The 20,389-nt window shown below is 39.0% G+C and overlaps 1 protein-coding gene across 3 annotated transcripts in view; it reads left to right on the forward strand.

Annotated features, from left to right (window-relative positions):
• The window catches only part of IFTAP (intraflagellar transport associated protein), a 63,632-nt gene that overhangs the window by 3,779 nt on the left and 39,464 nt on the right, over positions 1–20,389 (forward strand). For 2 of the 3 annotated variants that reach the window (XM_061152162.1, XM_061152173.1), the window contains exons 2-3: positions 1,035–1,092; positions 15,037–15,192. In XM_061152162.1, the coding sequence (XP_061008145.1) occupies positions 15,054–15,192 (139 nt within the window). In that variant the 5' untranslated portion in view covers positions 1,035–1,092; positions 15,037–15,053. The remainder of the gene's footprint in view (positions 1–1,034; positions 1,093–15,036; positions 15,193–20,389) is intronic. The other variant, XM_061152168.1, reaches the window with a different exon arrangement.

Consider the following 20,389-nt stretch of genomic DNA (forward strand, 5'->3'; position numbering starts at 1 on the left):
CTATTTGTCCCATCTCGGTTTTTAAATGAGTTTTTAAAAGGTGATACTATAACTAAAATAATCTACTGAAGTGGTTCTCTTTGAATAGGCCAGATAAAAACAGGCAGGGTTTGAAAAAGAAGACACTCTTCTTCGATTGAAGGAACTTTCAAAGTCAACACATTAAAGATTCTTTTTAAAAGACAGAAATATGGGACCAATAAATTTATACAAGTTTCCCAACCCCATGCTAACATCCCTCAGCAGGGAGCTTTTCACTTATTCACTGTGAAGCTAGGACATAGTTGAGAATCAAAAGAGGACTAATGGTGTGAGGTCTGGGTTTGTAGTTTCCTGTGTCTGAACTGACTTTTTTTCCCTTCCAAAGAAAGCTACTGTACTCAGAAGCATTAAATCTTACTGATCAGCGTGGCACACGTTTTCCTGATTGCTCCAAAATAGCAGGTAACTTCATGTAACTGCAGTCTTTTCAGGGTGTGAATTAACCCTATCTTGCACAGTTAATCAGGCTTAAGGCACACATTGTTTGATTTTTTTTTTGCTGACAGTAGAGCCAGGATTGGGTCTTCCTTCTGACCCTTGTACCAGAGAAGCATTTATGCACTAAGATGAATATGTCAATTCGGATGCCACAGGAATAAAATCCTTTTTGCAGCCTGAGACCAGAAAGCCACGTTCTCTCCAAATTCTACATCATCCCTTCCCCATCTGGACACCCAATCCAACTGGAACTAACCTACTGTCGAAAGGGGCCTCTTTCCCTGAAAGTTGACAAGTGTAAGCTCCCAGGTTTTAGCTCCAGCAGAAATGAAGTTATTGGACCTACCTGAAGGCCAGGGGTCTGCTTCAGCCCTCTCAATCTTTGCCGCTAAACCAGGTATTAAATGTCAGCACTTGGGGAAGATTCACTGCTGACTCTGACTGTGGCCTGCAGAAGGATGACGGTAAACAGAGCATGTATGTGTGCCTACAGATGTCCCAGTGAACGCAGATCTAACGGGAGTAACTGACTGTGACTTTTTTTTTTTCTTTAGATGGTTGAGGGAGATATCCACCAGGGTGTACCCTCCAGATTTAACTGTTTCCTTACTGGTGAGCAATGAAAACCTAATCTGCTATTCATCTGTAAAGACAGAAAAAAAGCCCTGGTAGAAACCTGATTTATTAGAAACATTTTAGAAAAATGAATATAATTAATATGATTTAAATAAATACTGGGGCTTACCAGGTGGCTCCGTGGTAAAGAACCCACCTGCCAAGCCAAACAGGAGACGTGGGTTTGATCCCCTAATTGGGAAGCTCCCCTGGAGAAGGAAATGGCAACCCACTCCAGGATTCTGGCCTGGGAAGTCCCATGGACGAAAGAGCCTGGCGGGCTAAAGTCCAAGGGTTAGCAAAGAGTGACTTAACAGTAACTTAGCTTAAAGTGACTTAACTTAGTGACTAAACAGCAACAACGGCAACAAATAAATACTATCATGATTCAAATGGGAAGTTATTTTTCCTAAAGCAGAAACTACTAGTACCAATGTCACTGATTTTGAGTGCTCTTGTTTTCTTTAATGCAAGGCTCAAAAGGAGTTCTGTTTTTTGGAGGCCTGCTACCAACTTTGTATCAGGCAACTGCTGTGTAGGATTGTACAATGGCATGATTAAGAAAATGGGCTTTGGAGTCAAGTGGCCCTGGTTTTCTCTGCCAACTTTGCTGTTTTCCAGGTGGAGTCATCTTAATCCTTAAGCCTCTGTTTCCCCATCTCTGAAATGTGGATAGAAATATTTACCTCAAGAGATTGTTGCAGAAAGGTTAAATGAGTGCTCCACCAAGGAAAATATTCCACAGCGGTCTTAAAAACTGTGATAGTAGCCTCCCCCATTCCTACTCCAAAGTTTCACAGTCAAAGGAAGAATAAACCAAAGGGTTCAGAACAGATGTAAAAGCTGGCTTAATTTTTTAAGATAAATTTTATTTTTTAGAGCAGTTTTAGGTTTGCAGCAAAATTGTGTGAAAAATTCAGTTTCCCATATACCTAGTGCCCCTACTCATTCATAGCCTCTCGTTATCAGTACCTCCCCCCAGAGATACATTTGTTAAAACAGATGAACCTGCATTGACACCTTGGGCTGTGCTTGGTCACTCAGTCATGACCGACTATTTGCACCCCCATGGACTGCAGGCCGCCAGGCTCCTCTGTCCATGGGGACTCTCCAGGCAAGAATACTGGAGTGTGTTGCCATGCCCTCCTCCAGAGGATCTTCCCAACCCAGGGATTGAACTCAGGTCTCCTGCATTGCAGGTGGATTCTTTACCCACTGAGCCACCAAGGATGCCCACGTTGACACATTATTATCACTCAAAGTTCAGAGTGTACATTAACATTCACTCTTGGTGTTGTACATTCAGGGGGTTTGGACAAATCTATAATGGCAGGTTATCTATTATTATAGGATCATGCAGAATAATTTCATTGCCCTAAAAATTCTCTGTTCTCCATCTACTCATTGTTCCCTTTCCTCAACCCCTGAAACCACTGATCTTTTTTTTATTGTTTCCCTACTTTTGCATATTTCACAATGTCATATAGTTTTCAGATTGGCTTCTTTCACTTAGTAATATGCACTTAAGTTTCCTCCATGTCTTTTTATGACTTGATAGCTCATTTCTTTTTAGCTCTGAGTAATATTTCATTGCCTGGACATCCACAGTTCATCTGTTTTCCTACCAAAGGATATGTTGGTTGCTCTCAGATTTTGGCAGTTATGAATAAAGCTGCTATAAACACCCATGTGCAGGTTTTTGTGTGGACGTAAGTTTTCCAGTCCTTTGGGTGAATACCAAGGAGCGCTGTTAGTGAGTCACATGGTAAGAGTAGGTTTAGTTTTGTAAGAAACCTCCAAACTGCCTTTATGATTTTGTATCCCCACTGGCAGTGAATGAGAGCTCCTGTTGCTTACCTCACCAGCAGCTGGTGGTGTCAGCATTCTGCATCTTGGCCTTGCTGATCGGTGTGTAGTGTCTCATTGTTTTAACTTGCACTTCCCTAATGACCTGACGTGAACCTCTCTTCATTTGCTTGTAATCTGTATGTCTTCTTTAGTGAGGTGTCTGCTGAGGTGTTGGCCTATTTTTTAATCAGGTTGTTTTCCCGTTGTTGCATCTTAAGAGTTCTTTGTATGTTTTGGATATCAGTTCTTTATCAGATGTGTTTTTTTACGAGGATTTTCTCCCATCATATGGCTTTCCTTTTCATTCTCTTGTCTGTGTTTTTGGGCGAGCATAAGTCTTTAATTTTGGTGAAGTTCAGCTTATCAATTATATTTTTCATGGATCATGCTTTTAGTGTTGTATCTAAAAACCCATTGCCATAGCCAACGTCATCTAGGTTTTCTTCTGATATAGAACTTCTAGGAGTTTGATAATTTTGTGTTTTACTCTTTGTTCAGTGATCCATTTTATTAATGTCTAGATTCCTATGTTTGCTTGTGGACATCCAGTTGTTCCAGAACCCTTTGTTGGAAAGTCTGTTTTTTTCTCTGTTGTGTTGCCCTTGCTCCTCTGTCAAAGGTCAGTTAGCTCTCCTTGGATCTATCCTGGGTTCTCTGTTTGGTTCCATTGATCTATTTGTATATTCTTTCACCAATACCACACTGTCTTGATTACTGTAGCTGACTTAGTTTTAAAACAGTTCATTAAAAACAAGAAAAATATATACCATTTATTAAGCCCATTTCCTAAACATAAAATTTTTTCTTTCTATCCAGGTGTCCATGCATTAATACTTAATTATGATAAGAATGTATTTAAATTGTGTTTTATCTTTTTGATGTAATGTTATTTCATATATATTATGATATGTATAGTTCCACCTTTATAATTTTTAATACTTGCCTAAAATTCTATTAGGTAAATATAATGCAATCTATCAGACCATTTAGTGTTTTTGGTCACTTAATCAGGTTCTGTGTGTCTTAGATGATAGAATGTAGTGGTCAGAGGTAGATAGATTTGGATTTGAGTCTGAGTTCTTCCACTTACTAGCTGAATGGCCTTTTTGAGCTTTAGTCCTTATCTCTAAAACGGGTGATACCTGCCTTTTTGGGAGGATGGATGGATATGAAGTGTCTGTTATAAAGAGTGTACTCAATAAATCCATCTAATGATGATGGTGCCATAAATTTATTTGCATAAGTGAAGATGCTCATGTTTTGAAAATTTTTAGGGTGCATTTTCCGGGTTGACTTTTTAAAAACCGAGCAAGTAGCTCAGTTGTTTCGCTGATTTTCATCATTTGAAATGTTGATCCATTCTTTAAAAGAGTGTCATCATCTCTTCTGGTTACTTCCATAGTGATTTTTTTTTTTCCTATCTGCAAGAGCTTTGGGTTATTTCCCTAACCTGTTTATGGTATTGTGTAATGATTTTGGCACTGGAAATTCCAGCATCAGTGACACCTCTCATCTAACTGACATATCGGATATCTCCACAATAAATATAAAATAATAAATGCAACACCGACACCAGGGCTAGGTTCAGGTAAGTGTTTTAGCCTTTGCATTCTACTAACACCAGAAAGCAGGTAGTTGGTTGCTGAGTGGGTTCGTTGTCCCCAGCCTATCAAAATCCTAGCACAGAAGCTAAATGTGAAGTCATGAACAATATTTATCCAGCATCCACTGTGTACAGAGTCATGTGGAGGATTAGAAAAAAAAAAAATCACAGACACAGGTCTTGCCTTAAGGAGCTTGCATGATAGTAGCAAGTAGTCACCCTTTCTTAAAAGTTCCAGAAATCTCAATTATAGGGGCAGAGTCAAACTCATACTGATATGTGTGTATTTCTTCTACCTTAAATCCAAAGACAGTGGGCAATTAAAGAATACAAGTCAGTGTCATTACAGCGTAAAATAATCTTTATTCCACAGAGGAGATAAAAGACTTAGTAATGGGATATACTGTCATATGTAATTGAATGAAAAGGAAGCATAGTTGGAGAAAAATAGAACGTCAGAGATGGAAGACAGCTTCAAATCCTGTCCCTTTATATCTACATTCAAACCACTTAAGGCCAGAAAAGTTAAATCACTTGAAAGGGTAACACAGCTCCAGGAGTGTGTGTACGTGGTGAGCTGAGGCGGGCAGAGGAGGAGCACAGTTTTGTGAACTCATGACATGTTTGCCAAGAAATGTAGTGACCTGTCGAGCATTTCCATCCCCTTTTATAAATGAGGAAACATCTTAAATGGCATTATTGTCCAACGGGTTAGCAAGTGTTTGAAATAAGGTCAGTGGCAGCTTTTCATAGCATTCAAACAGGCATAGACAATTTTTACTTTTTTAAATAAGTGGCTGATTTTTTTCAGGAAATAATATAAATAGTATGGGAAAGGGAGATGTCTGACTTGTTGAATGAATCCCACGATAGAAGCCACAACTGAAACTAGCAAAGAGGAGAAAAGAGGAAGGAGAAGGAAACATAGACGGAAACAATCTACAGTTAGTATGATGGATTGTCAAGAGAAGAAAATGACAAGTGACTTGTCACTTTTTATTTAAAGTGATGAATTAAAAGCAGCCACCTGACCAGAACATTCTCTGATTTTTAAGGAGGATTCCTAATTGTAGAATAAAATGGAGCAACATTTTAGAGGTGATTTACAGTGTTGTAGCAAAAAGAAATGCACTTAAAATTTTTATCCTTAGAGAAGGAGGGAATTTGTGTTTCTTAATTTCTACCTTTGTGTATAGAAACCATGCTTGCAAAAAGAAATTGGTTTTTACGTAGGTGTATGTGTGTGTTATGTTGTGTACACTGAAGGAAAATTGCAAATAAAATGCTGAGGGAAATTGAAAGTTAGGGAATCACTGAATTACTCCTTAAGGCCCATTTGTTATTCCATGGTCATAGGAATTTAGAATCAAAAATAGCTAGGAAATTCAGCTTTAAAATCTTATTTCTTTTTAAGAGAATGTCAAATGAAAGGGTCGATATTACTTGCACCATCTGGCATTTTGAAACACTTTTTGAAATGAATTCCTAAGAACAGAGTTGATTTAGTCTGGTGGGTCTACACCTGCTCCTAACTAGCTGTGCAGGTGTTGCTTTAAAGTAGGCTTTCTGGTTTTGTGGAGGTGCTGGGTGCCGTGCACGTGGTCCACGGGCTGGGAAGCCAGACAAAGAGATGACTTTAATTGAAAGTGGATGCTTCTGTGCCACAGTTGTTATGCAATACAGATAAAAGGGATTACAATTGAGCTAATCACTCTTTTATGATTGGAACCTTATTGTGTGATTATAGGGCTCTAAAGTTGACTTAGAAACTCTCCTGCCTGTTTGGATCCACAGGTTTATCAGGGGCCTTGAAAAAATGTTCACTGAAATACTCAGTGACAATACTGTTATTGTTCGTAACTCACTGAGGTAGATGATCACATTTCTGAGGTTAGGAGATCAGTTTTGAAGATTGAAATATGCGTATTGTACGTTTTTCTTGATGAAATGTACTAGTCTAGAGGTCAGTTAATATGTTTGTAGTTTTATTAGGAGGTGAAGGTAGGTGATTGACTCAAATTTTTCAAAAAAGCAAATTAAGAAACAAAAATGGTAGTGGAAAAGTAATTTTTTTTGCTTTCAAAAACAATGGATTTTCTCAAATTTGTCTTATGGGTACATCTTTCAGCTTCCATGTCCACAGGTAATTTGCTTTTTTAAAAAAAATAAGGAGTGAGCGAGGAGAGGGAGTTCCGAATGCTTAACTGTCTGCATTTTTGTTTAATGGAATTAATAGCTGTGTAATTGAAAACAGTCTAACAGTTGACCCGCCTCAGTGAGTCAGTGTAGACATTTCTGGATTGACTTGAGCAGCTTGGAGGAAGAGTGTGTTTTGGGGAAATAAAATTGACTTTATACAATCTGTTGATGAACAGGTCTTAATAAATGAGAGCCTCAAGAAATCCCGTTACAGTAACTTGGATGGATGATCAGGAAAGGGAAGCAGATTTTTCAAGAGGAAACTTTCTGCTTAAACATGTAATTTTTCAGATTAGTATTATTCCCACCCTCTAGAGCTTTCTGCAGGAGGAAAGCCATCAACACCCCTGAGATCCAACATTCTTGGTAAACTTTTACAGGGTGTCTTCTCTTCCTCTTTTCCTGAAGATGAGATTTTTATCAAGGAAAAAGTATAACAAAGTAACAAAGATGTGCCAACTTCTGAGACCTCTGCACAGATGACAGTAGGCAGCTTTTCTCTTCAGAAGCTTTGCTGTTGTTTAGTCGCTAAGCCGTGCCTGACTCTTTTGTGACGCCATGGACCGTAGCCTGCCAGGCTTCTCTGTCCATGGAATTTTCCAGGCAAGAATACTGGAGTGCGTTGCCATTTCCTTTTCCAGGGGATCTTTCCAGCCCATGGATGGAACCTGCATCTCCTGCATTGGCAGGCAGGTTCTTTACCACTGAACCACCTGGGAAGCTCCTCTTCTAAAGCTTTGTAGTTAACAGTTATCCCCAAGCCTCTCCTGCCTCCCACCAAAGGCTTCCTTTAATATTCACTGCAGAGGGTTGTACCAAGGGGAATTTATATGGAAATCTAGAGGCTTATACTGTCAGCTTTTTTGGTGATAATGGAGAATTTGATGCTTTTTAAAGTATTAGAAAAGGCTCGTTGGGAGAAGCTTGTAACTTGAAGTGTTGTGTATTCTTTGATGCCAGAATGTATTTATCACCCAGATAAAAAACTGTAAAGGAATTTAGATCCTCTTCTATTTCATACGAAGTTTTGTGTTTATGTCTTCCTCTTTTCCTTTGTTTTCTTGTTTGTATTGGTGAATGTCTAAAACAAATGATACATGTGCATGTGTGTGCTTGTGTGTGCGCGCATTTTGCCTCAAGATGTTTTGTATGTTATTGGGATAAAGAACGTAGTTGTAGTCAGACACGTGAATACACCCAACCTAAGTGAGATTGCTGCTTATTGCTTAATTTCCTGATGACTTCATCTATGCATTAAAAATCATAATCAAGAACATCTCATTACTGTTTATGAGAACCACGTAATACTGCTCACCAGTAGAGTCATTAGTTGACAGAAACCTCACTTAGTTTCTTTTCCAGATTCATTTGTTTGTATTCTGTGATTGGATTAGATGACCTTTAGGTTTCTCTCAACTCTGAGATTCTGGGCCAATTTCTGTCATTGAATTTCATTCTCCTTAATATGATCTAAAGAACATGAAAATATTATAGGATGCAAAATGTTGTTCAGTCAACGCAGAGGCTGTCAGTTCATACCGGGTCTCTTCTATCATATAAATAAATCTGTACCCTTACTGTGTAATTTGGTCTTTTGAGATTTGTTCATTTTCCAAAGTAGAAAAAGAGACCTAGCCTGTGCAGCACCAAGGTTGACATTTTCCTTCCTCAGGCTAGGTGAATTCTTTGTAAAATATCCCATTTTACCTTTCATATATCAGGAGCTGCTTTGAACAGAACTATGAGAATTTGAGACAGTGGGCTTTGATAGTCCCTGCAAAACTCTTTAAAAATGTGTTATTTATTACTTTCAGGTATCGGGAGTAAGCCTCACAGTTAAAAACAACAACAACCACCACAAACACAGTTTTGCAGGCATATACCTTTCTGTGCTGTTAGAAAGAAGATTATATGTTTTGAAAGAATGCTAGCCCAGGGTAACTTGTTTCTTAAGGCTTCTTACTCTCGTCTCTGATTAATGTGTTTTAAGTAAGTCACATGAGGCAGGGATCTGAAGATATGTATCAAAGAAATGCTACATCAGTGGTGATAGTTCCACATACCTTATTTTATAATAATGTCTGTAAAGGAGTGGGACCCTTTACAGGGAACTTCCCAGGACAGATCACCCCCCAGTCCCCACTCTGTGTCCTCTGCTTGCCTCTGGTTTATAAAAAGGCTTTAGTCTCCCAAACCTTCCCTGAGCTCCAAAGAGCAGATTCAAACAGGTACTATCTAGAGAAGTGAGGGAAAGTACAAAGGAAAAAACAGCCCAACATATTTTTTTTTCTGTTCTTAGCTTAAACCAGTGTCTTGATTTATGATTCCAAGCTGTTGAGATAATGTCCTGTGGGTTCAACCAACTGGCTCCAAGTGGACCTGAAATTGATGACACAGGGAGAGTCAATTAAAAGCTGAAACTCCTCAACCATCATGAAGGCTCTAAGGATGTAACAAAATGTCCCAGCCATTGCTTTTGCTTTCTTCTAGAAAGAAAGAAAGAAAGACCTTTGCCCCTATTCCATAGAAATGGAATGAAGGGTTGACAAGTGGGGACTTATAGCCAGGGCATGAGCTGATCCATCTTGAACAGTACAGATTTTCAAGTTCATGGGCATTTTCCTTTCCTACTGGCCCTGGCATGCCTTAGAGCTGCCTAGATAATGACAAGCTGATGAGGAGAAAATGAGAACTAATCTCGCTTGCTTAAGAATTTCAGAACCAACCTCAAGGATATGGGAATGGAATTACCCTGAGTAGAAAATTAATGAGCACCTAATGAGGATGACATTAACTAAACCAGTTTGGAGATGATTATCGGAGCTGACTGCCGTTCTGCATGTCAACCCCTACTTATACATCCCTGAAACTCCCCTTGAAAACCTTGGTCTCCTAGCCAGCAACTTGGAGATGATCTTAGGACATTAGCACACCATCTCCCCAGGTCACTGGCCTCCTGAATAAAGCAGCTTTTCCTTTTTTTTTTTTTTTTTACTAATATTTGTCTCTCAAGTATTGGTCTTTCTGGCAGTGAGCAAACTTGGGTTCAGTACCAGCCTGGATGTATTATGTGTTCTTTCAGAGAGCAGGTGACACTGCCTGGCTTGAGTGGTTGTTAGTTTTGTTATTTGATAGTAAGAAAGCGGGACTCCAGGAAGATGGTGTGGTTCTTTTGCTAGCTCCCAGGGACTCAGTAAGAAGAGAATCCTGTTCCTAAGAAAGATTGTGGTCTTTTGTGGAGTTTAGTAGTCTAAGCAGAGCGATACATCCTCCCAGTGGTTCCTTCTGTAGGCTGTGATTGTGAAAGTGTATGTTGTTACACATTTACTTATCATCACAATATGTTCTGAGTCTTTAATGTGGAGCTTTAAGCTTTAAGACAAAAAAACCAAATCAAAGAATCTTGTTATCCAGGCAAGTATATCTCTCTCTCTCCCTTTTTCTCGTTTAGAAAAATACTTCATGGTAAAAACACAAACTAATGTGAATGGTAACTGAAAAAGCAATGCTTCCTTCTAGAAAACCACTAGGATTTGCATAAACCACTTGACTGTCTGGTAAATCATTATCTGCTCTGTCAGTCTCTGAGGACTTTTAACATGAGGTTATTTGTATTTTCATAGATAAGGAAAGTTCTAAATTTGAAGGTGGGTTAAACTCTTTAAATCCTGACAGCTTGTAAAGCTGGATTTTGCAAAAGTCTTTAAAAAGTCCGTACAGTTACTGTGTTGTGATAACCACAGGAATAAAATTAGAGACATTGAAAGATTTTGAATTTGTGCTGTGCACAGCCTGTTAATTGTCTGCCTTTAGTAAAACTGAGATGTGTTAAAGCTAAATACTCAAAATATACCAATTTGAGAATTACAAAGCATATTTAAAGGAATTCCTATTATAACTCTCAAAGCATCCACGGGAAGGCATTTACAGCAATATAAAATACAACCTGGCTGCTTCTGTTTGATATTTGTTTGCAGAAGTAGATTACCTGAGATGGCTTGAGGAAGAGGTTGCTATAATACAGTGCTGGAATTTTGCTGGGGTCCACTTCTGGAAAAGCAGATTGACATTAACATTTTGGTAATTAAGTATTTGTCCTACTGATAGTTAAATAATAACCACCTTTGAATTTATCATTATTTATTAGCTAGCAATTGTAAGCATAATTTATTAAACTATGAGTTGCTGAAGCCTGTATTATAGGTGAATTTGCATAAACTGTAACTGGTGCTTTTTCCTTTATCTAATTTTCAGTTACAAATTGTTTCTTTCATTTTGGGTTGGTACCTAGCTAGACTTTTTATTTTCACTTGGACTGCTACAATATCATGCTTTATCTAGGGTTGTAATACATCATGAATTCTCTTGATTGATCTTTGGGTAATATTAGTACCTTCAAAGTCAAAGTGGTCACAGTCAACACAGGTCTTCATGTAAACAAAGGACAGAGTACTAAGACTGATCCACTGTTGTCATCCTCATGGCTAACATTTTTTGAGGCCCCCTGTATATTCATTCATCTAATCCTTACAGCAATCTTGAGAGGTACCTGTAGCTTCATCAGTTCAGTTCAGTTCAGTCAATCAGTCATGTCCGACTCTTTGTGACCCCATGAATCGCAGCATGCCAGGCCTCCCTGACCGTCATCAACTCCCAGAGATTACTCAAACTCATGTCTATCGAGTCGGTGATGCCATCCAGCCATCTCATCTGTCGTCCCCTTCTCCTCCTGCCCCCAATCCCTCCCATCATCAGGGTCTTTTCCAATGAGTTGACTCTTTGCATGAGGTGGCCAAAGTATTGGAGTTTCAGCTTCAGCATCAGGCCTTCCAATGAACACCCAGGACTGATCTCCTTTAGGATGGACTGGTTGGATCTCCTTGCAGTCCAAGGGACTCTCAAGAGTCTTCTCCAACACCACAGTTCAAAAGCATCAGTTCTTCGGTGCTCAGCTTTCTTTACAGTCCAACTCTCACATCCATACATGACCACTGGAAAAACCATAGCCTTGACTAGATGGAGCTTTGTTGGCAAAGTAATGTCTCTGCTTTTTAATATGCTATCTAGTTTGGTCATAACTTTCCTTGCAAGGAGTAAGCGTCTTTTAATTTCATGGCTGCAGTCACCATCTACAGTGATTTTGGAGCCCCAAAAAATAAAGTCAGCCACTGTTTCCAGTGTTTCCCCATCTATTTCCCATGAGGTGATGGGACCAGATTGCCATGATCTTAGTTTTCTGAATGTTGAGCTTTAAGCCAACTTTTTCACTCTCCTCTTTCACTTTCAAGAGGCGTTTTAGTTCATCTTCACTTTCTGCCATAAGGGTGGTGTCATCTGCATATCTGAGGTTATTGGTATTTCTCCCGACAATCTTGATTCCAGCTTGTGCTTCTTCCAGCCCAGTGTTTCTCATGATGTACTCATACTTCCTATTTAAAACTCTTGAGGTCAGTTGTCTTTCAGAATTTAAAAGTTTTTTGGAGTTTAGAAAGATAATCAGGGCAAATGCCACATATTATTAATACATAAAATCTCCAGTGGGGTCTGGAAAAGCACCTCAAAAGCAAGCCCATTAGTATTTTTTCAGGGAAACATAAATAGTTGTACTATTTATACAGAATAAATAAAAGCCACAAACACTTTCATGTTAATTCAGGTTGGGTCTTGCCACTAAGTGAGTTTGGGTGTCATCTTGTGAAAATATTTTTGGTTTGTTTTTCCTGAGCTTTTTGGTAAATTCAAATAATAAAGTTAATAACAGACACCAGATGTTCACTTTTATTCAGGAAAAATAGAAGAACCACGGAATTTATATAGTATCAGAGAACCCCCCCCGCCATGAATTGCATTGGCTATTTAGGCTGTCATTATTCTTCTGCTTTCTGTAGATAGTCATTTTTCTCAAAGCTGTGTAAGAATCATATTTCACACAGAATGAACGGAATTTAAGAAGGTGAAATATTGCAACTAAAAACAAAGTTCACTCTGCAAGCATTGAGGTATTGTCTCAGCTGACAAGCATTTGGTTAACGAAGTAGTCAATGACCTGACAATGTGAAGGGGCCACTAGCATTCGAACGTGATATTTGCATGAAGTAGGAGTGAGATATTTAGAATATGAGAGTTAGTCAAATCTCACTGTCTCCAGACTGTACCCGGAGTCTTGTCTTCATTTCTGGATGACATATTTTAAAGGGATGCAGACATTTTTAGTTCCAGGTAGATTGATCAGAAGGGTGAAAGGCCATGTCATATAAGGTACAGATACAGTGACTGGGTAGCTTTTGTAGAGTTTCTGGCCAACTTCTAAGAATATTTGACTGTAGTACCTGCTCAAATGAGTAATTTTAGCTTGAGACCAATGGACCGCCAACTCTGTGCCATGTTCTGAGCTCCGAAAAGATATGGACCCTTTCTCTCATAGGCTCTGGGTCTCATAAAAGACACAGAAATGTATACAACTATTTACAATATAATGGGATAAATGGAACACAGCAAGGAGAAGCAGCACAGAAATTATGATGTGCTCTTGTGGTGATGGGAGACAGAAAGCTAAAGCCTTCAGAGACAAACTGAATTCTGAGCTGAGTTTTGAAAAAGAAATTTGTGTTAAGTGGATGAAATAAGAAGATTGAGAAAGGACAGGATAGGCTTGCTCCAATATTTGAAAGGATATCATGTATAAAAAGAATTGAAATGGTTCAGTCCCATCCAGGGGCCCGGGACCAGTTTGGGGTAGGAAACACGGAGACAGATTTTGGCTGTTTTAGAAGGAGGCTTTAATAGAGCTGTCCAAAGGCTTCTTTGGAACATAAAGGGTTTCCAGTATCTGGATGTGTTAAAGCACAGACAAGGCAACTGTCTGGCATGATAGTACCAGAGTATGGAGGATGTGTGTGTGTGTCATGCAGGGGATAGAGAAACATAGTGAAGTACTTAGGGGCAGAGGTTCTAGGGTCACACTTCTAGAACTGACATTTCTGCTTACTGGCTCTAATCTGAGCTAGAATTGTTATGAAGTTAAAGAACGGGTACCTAATAGGTGCTCAGTTCAGTTCAGTTCAGTTCAGTCGCTCAGTCATGTCCGACTGTTTGTGACCCCATGAATCACAGCACGCCAGGCCTCCCTGTCCATCACCAACTCCTGGAGTCTACTCAAACCCATGCTTATCGAGTCGGTGATGCCATCCAGCCATCTCATCCTCTGTCATCCCCTTCTCCTCCTGCCTCCAATCCCTCCTGGCATCAGGGTTTTTTCCAGTGAGTCAACTCTTCGCATGAGGTGGCCAAAGTACTGGAGTTTCAGCTTCAGCATCAGGCCTTCCAATGAACACCCAGGACTGATCTACTTTAGGATGGACTGGTTGGATCTCCTTGCAGTCCAAGGGACTCTCAAGAGTCTTCTCCAACACCATAGTTCAAAAGCATCAGTTCTTTGGCGCTCAGCTTTCTTCACAGTCCAACTCTCACATCCATACATGACCACTGGAAAAACCATAGCCTTGACTAGACGGACCTTTGTTGGCAAAGTAATGTCTCTGCTTTTTAATATGCTATTTCGGTTGGTCATAACTTTCCTTGCAAGGAGTAAGCGTCTTTTAATTTCATGGCTGCAGTCACCATCTGTAGTGATTTTGGAGCCCCCAAAAATGAAGTCTGACACTGTTTCCAGTGTTTCCCCATCTATTTCCCATGAGGTGATGGGACCAGATGCCATGATCTTAGTTTTCTGAATGTTGAGCTTTAAGCCAACTTTTTCACTCTCCTCTTTCACTTTCATCAAGAGGCTTTTTAGTTCCTCTTCACTTTCTGCCATAAGGGTGGTGTCATCTGCATATCTGAGGTTATTGATATTTCTCCCGGCAATCTTGATTCCAGCTTGTGCTTCTTCCAGCCCAGCGTTTCTCATGATGTACTCTGCATATAAGTTAAATAGGTGCTCGATAATTAACAAATATTAGCAACTGTTGCTGTTGTCTTTGAATGGGTGGTTGGTTCATCTCACCTTGAAAGATTTTGAGTTTCTAGTTATGTAACTGTGTGATAGTCCTGTGAGGTAAGAAGATGGTAACCAGGAAACTGAAGCAAAAATAAAATTGGGATAGTTAACAATTCTGCAGTTGAGATATGAATAAAACTCTGGTCTCTTAAACTAGGGTATATCGTCCTAATAACTATCTTGATTTGTCTTTTTGGGGACTTGGAATTCTTCCACTACCCTTCTAAAGTATTTTCAAGAGAGGCTGGTACTGCACAACTCCCCGTAGCTCATGTTTTTCTTGGTCTCATAGATAAAGTGGCCTCATGAATGGGAATGCCTGCCCAGACACCAGAATTGGAGATGATGGATGAAGATCAGCTAATTGAAGAAGTCTTGGATAAATTTGTTAATTGTCATGAGCAAACATATGAAGAATTTCTGAGAACGTTTACTCATCTTTCAAAAGGTAAGATGGAAAAGTAAACTTTCTGTAATAGTAGTGAAGTGAAATTTGCTCAGTTGTGTCCGATTCTTTGCAACCCCGTGGACTGTAGCCCCCGCCAGGCTCCTTTGTCCCTGGGGATTCTCCAGGCAAGGATACTGGAGTGTATCCTCTCCATGCCCTCCAGGGTATCTTCCTAACCCAGAGATCGAACCCAGGTGGATTCTTTACCAACTGAACCACCAGGGAAGCCGGTAGAGATAACGAATTTTACTATGATTTTATGTCTTTGCTGTCTTTTCAGAAAGACTGTTGAATGAGCATTCATTCATTCCATTGTTTTGATCAGGTTATTCTCATCAAGGCATTTGTTACTGATGCATATAAACGCTAACTTTTTTATCCAGCCAAGAGTTGTATTATGGAGTCTGAGCCATTGAATTTGAGAACTAAAAAGGACCCAAGAAATCCTTTAGTATAATCCCTTTGTTTTAGTTTTGAAAAATTACAAGTGCAAAGAGTCCAGGCCTTTAAGAGCGTACCGAAAATGTTGAAGAAATCTAGCACCGTGTAGGATATGGAGTCACACTGCACACATTTGGATTTTGGCATCACCACTTTCTGGCTTGAGGGGAAGTCACTTGAGTAAAGGGGGGATATTCATAGTACCATAAAGGTTCATGAAGGCTAATTGAGATAACCCATGTAAACCTCTTAGCATAGTGGCTAACTTGTAAATGCTTAATGAAGGCTAAGTGTTGTTATTGTTGTTATTATGGTGATAATGATGCTATGGTTTCTGTGGAATGGAAACCACCCTTTAGACCAGAAGTGATAACCGAAGCCCTAAAGGCCAAACCCGTGCTGTGTTTTGAAATGTGTTTGGTTACCTCATGCAGTATTGTCGTTTTATTGAGCCAGCATTTAAAAGTTGGAAATTTTACATAAAAATCTGGATTTTCTATTTTTTCTTTTTTCTGATTAAGTGAGAAGATGGGTTACCTCTTATTTCCCTGATGGCAGTGTCAGCTTGAGTTCCGGAGCCCGGGCCCTGTGGCCTCACTAGCGTGATACACTCTCTGGCTCCCACACACCCTAAAACTGTGTGCACATCCTGCCTGCTTCCTTCATGTCCCTGGCTCCTGTAGGCATTGAGTTCTGTTTCGACTGCCCTTGGCTTGCTCTCAACCTTGGTCCTTTTTGGGTCATGAACCCACATTTGGGAGACTGTTGACTTAGATGCATGATGGACTCAACTCCAGGGCCCTAATGGGGCCTGGGAATATAGACTTTTTAAAAGTTTCTGTGGTGATTCTAATGTGTACCCAAGATTGAAAATAGGGAGTTCCATAATCTCTTAGGTTATGATAATCTCAGGATCCTCAGCTCCATGATTTGAAGCCATAATTCATGTGTCCTTAACAAATGTAAAAGAAGTGAAGTTATAATGAAGAAAAGGAAAAGAGATTCTAACCTGTTTCTTTTATTGTACAAGGTAGTGGGAATATCTATCAGTTTTGTTTCCTCTTAAGGGAAATAGAGAATTTAAGAAATACTTTGTTAAGTTGGGTCTGAGAATGATCTATTTTGGTATCATATGTAGATCAAATTAATCTAGATAATGGCCAAATCACCATTTGTCTTATGCACGTGGGTTTAGGAAGCTGCTTGCTTTCTCTGAGCCTAATGATTTAATTCCGTGTTTTCCAGACCCTAACACGCATGGTAGTGTGAATGGTTGGGGTAGGCTGTGGAAACAAGGGTAAACTGACAGAATTCATGCATTTTGGTGTGCCAATGGCATTTTGATAACCCAGATTGTTTTGGAACTTACTTGTGAGGCTGACTTTATTTTTGTACTCTGAAAGTGTAAGAACTTCTTGCAAGGACTTGGATATTTTAAGGAGGTTACACTGTTTTTTTTTTTCCGGGTAAGGAGTCTGTTCTGTTTGCAGATTTCTGTGTGCTCATTCCATGCCCAGAGAATCTGTTGCAGATGTGGTGACTTCATTTTGAGTTCAGTTTAGGCCCCAAATTGAGCTGAAATAAATGATGACGCAAGTTACATAAACTGCATCTCCAGGCATACTAGTTTTTTCCCTTTCAAAATATCCTTAGGCGCCAGTTCACATTATAAACTAATGACCTGAAAAAATTCCTCCTACAGCACAAGAGTTGTGAGTGCAAAAATATGTCTCAAATCACTAAGTGTCCTTTCTTCCCCTGAAACATTTAAGTGCCTCTGAAAAACCACATAGGACTTAGGGTCAGGCCTAAGAGTTGAATGATAGCCAACAGAATTGACCACAGCCAATGTAGTTAGTTCTGTTTGAAGGAAAAGATGAAAGCTTTTTCTTCAGAGTTTTCTCCTCCTTTCCAGCCCTTCATTTGTCTTAGTGTATTTGGTTGTCTTGCTAATATGAAGTGGAATCTTGTCTGTGTTAAAGTAGTTATCACCATGTATAAAGTGAAGTGAAGTCGCTCAGTCGTGTCCGACTCTTTGCAACCCCATGGACTGTAGCCTACCAGGCTCCTCAGTCCATGGGATTTTCCAGGCAAGGATACTGGAATGGGTTGCCATTTTCTTCTCCAGGGAATCTTCCTGACCCAGGGATCGAACCCAGGTCTCCTGCATTGTAGGCAGATGCTTTACCGTCTGAGCCACCAGGGAAGCCCTCACCATGTATAGTTACGTACATTTCTTTAGTTAGTTTCTCAAGTATGCTTTCACTGATTGACTCTTCTATTTATTTTTATAGTAGTTATATGCCAGAATGCTTATGAGATTCATTTTCTTTCCAAGAGTGTTAAAAGGGTCAGTAATCCTATTAAAAATATTTCCCTGGAAAAAATTAAACTAGAGCCTTTTTGAAGAAATTCACATTACTGCTTCAGGTGCTTGGAAAACAGTTGAAAACTGTTAATATTGTAGCATAATTCTCACTCCAGTACATTTATGTTGACTATGTTTTGCAGTTTTTTTTTTTTTTTAAAGCAGCTCTGGTTTTTATAATCATGGTGCATATTTGGTGATAAATCCTGTGTTTTACCAAAATGTTTATTATTGTTAATTTTATTTATTAATTTATTTATTAATTTTAAGCAGACATTTATAATTGAATTCTTCAGCTCAAGAAAGTTAAGACCAAGTTTAAGATTTGTATTAGAAAATTAGCATGCAGATTTTGAGTTTGTTTATTATCAGTGAAGACATTATATTTTTGACATTATTATGGATAAAGATAAGAGGCTGACTTTCAATCTTTGGTATTTTAGTTTCTTTGTGAATATAGTTCATTGATACCAGACTATGTGTCTAAAGGAAAAAAATGCTTCTTCTTCATTATTTGTTATGTTTCTATCATTTTTTAGGTTACAAAAACACAGATGTAAATAGTTATATTTGATTTTGTGTTAATACATTTATTGATTTATTCATTCAACAATCCTTTGAGTGTCTTAGTGTCTGAATTTCCTGTTTTAGAGGCTAAGGATTCAAAAACATTTAAGGTATGGTTTGTGCTCTCAAACACTCATCGTTTCCCACACACATACACACACACTCACACCATTATTGTTTTTTGTGTGTGTTCAGCTCTGTTCAGTTCAGTTGCTCAGTTGTGTCGGACTCTTTGCAACCACATGAACCACAGCATGCCAGGCTTCCCTGTCCATCACCAATTCCTTAGTTGACCCAAACTCATATGCATTGAATCAGTGTTGCCATCCAACCATCTCATCCTCTGTCATCCCCTTCTCCTCCTGCCCTCAATCTTTCCCAGCATCAGGGTCTTTTCACATGAGTCAGCTCTTTGCATCAGGTGGCCAAAGTATTGGAGTTTCAGCTTCAACATCAATCCTTCCAATGAACACCCAGGACTGATCTCCTTCAGGATGGACTGGTTGGATCTCCTTGCAGTCCAAGGGACTCTCAAGAGTCTTCTCCAACACCACAGTTCAAAAGCATCAATTTTTCGCGCTCAGCTTTCTTCACAGTCCAACTCTCACATCCATACATGACCTCTGGAAAAACCATAGCCTTGACTAGATGGACCTTTGTTGACAAAGTAATGTCTCTGCTTTTTAATATGCTGTCTATGTTGGTCATAACTTTCCTTCCAAGGAGTGCTTCAGAGTGAATGATTAATTTCCATTAAGGTTGCCAGTTTTACCAATTTCAGCTTAAAGTGTTTTGGAAATTGAAATGAATCTACTGTAATTTTATGATTAACTCTTAAATAAGACTTTGCTTTTCATTCTCTCATTTGATTCTTCAAATAACTAGGATCCAGATTCCCAAGTGATTTTATCAGTTTCTATATTATCATATAATAACAGCTTTCTATTCACTGCCATATTTATATACTTAAACCTGTTGAGATCAAAGATTTTGTTTCTGATTTTGATGTGTAGTTTCCTTTCTTGTTTTCTTTATGCCATTCTCATTTCCCTTCCAGTACTTCATGCTTTTAGCCTTTTATTGTTCTTTCAGCATATATTTGGGAAAAAAAAAAACAAAAACAACCCTGTCAACTCAACCTGCCTTTTTCCCTTCATACTTGTTAATATTTGAATGAAATTTCCCCTTAGGTAGAACATTATGTGTCTGAATGTTCTGGACAAATGGCCATGCCTGTGACTTTATAATCAGGTGGTGGTCTAGTCTTTGATTATCTCAAACTTTTAGTCTCAAAATCTCTAAATATTTTTCAGTTTTTCTTAGGTTCTAATACTCTTAATAAAATCATGAGAGGGTTTGACCTTCCCTTATTGATAAGCAGCTAACATTTATTAAGTACTAGGTATTACACTTAGCACTTTATCTGGATCATCTCAAGCTTTGTAATAACCTAGTAAATTTTTTTTTTTTTTTACATTGTAATTTAAAATATTTGTATTATTCTCCATTTACAGATGAGAAAACCAAGGCTTAAGTTTAAGTAAATTGCTGTTATGGACTAAACTGTGTCCCTTCAAAATTTATCTGTTGCAGCCCTAACTGGCAAGGTGACTGTGTTTGGAGACAGGGCGTTTTAAGAAGTAATGAAGGCTAAACGAGGCCATAAGGTGGGGGTCCTAGTTCAGTATGAATGGTGTCCTCCTGAAAAGAGAGATGTGCCAGGGATGCCATGTACACAGAGGAAAGACCACGGGCGGTCACAGCAAGAAGGCAGCCTTTTGCAAGCTAAGGTGAGGGACCTCAGGAGAAAAGCAAACCTGC

This window comes from Dama dama, chromosome 1 (genome assembly GCF_033118175.1).
Source record: "Dama dama isolate Ldn47 chromosome 1, ASM3311817v1, whole genome shotgun sequence".
NCBI lineage: Eukaryota > Metazoa > Chordata > Mammalia > Artiodactyla > Cervidae > Dama > Dama dama.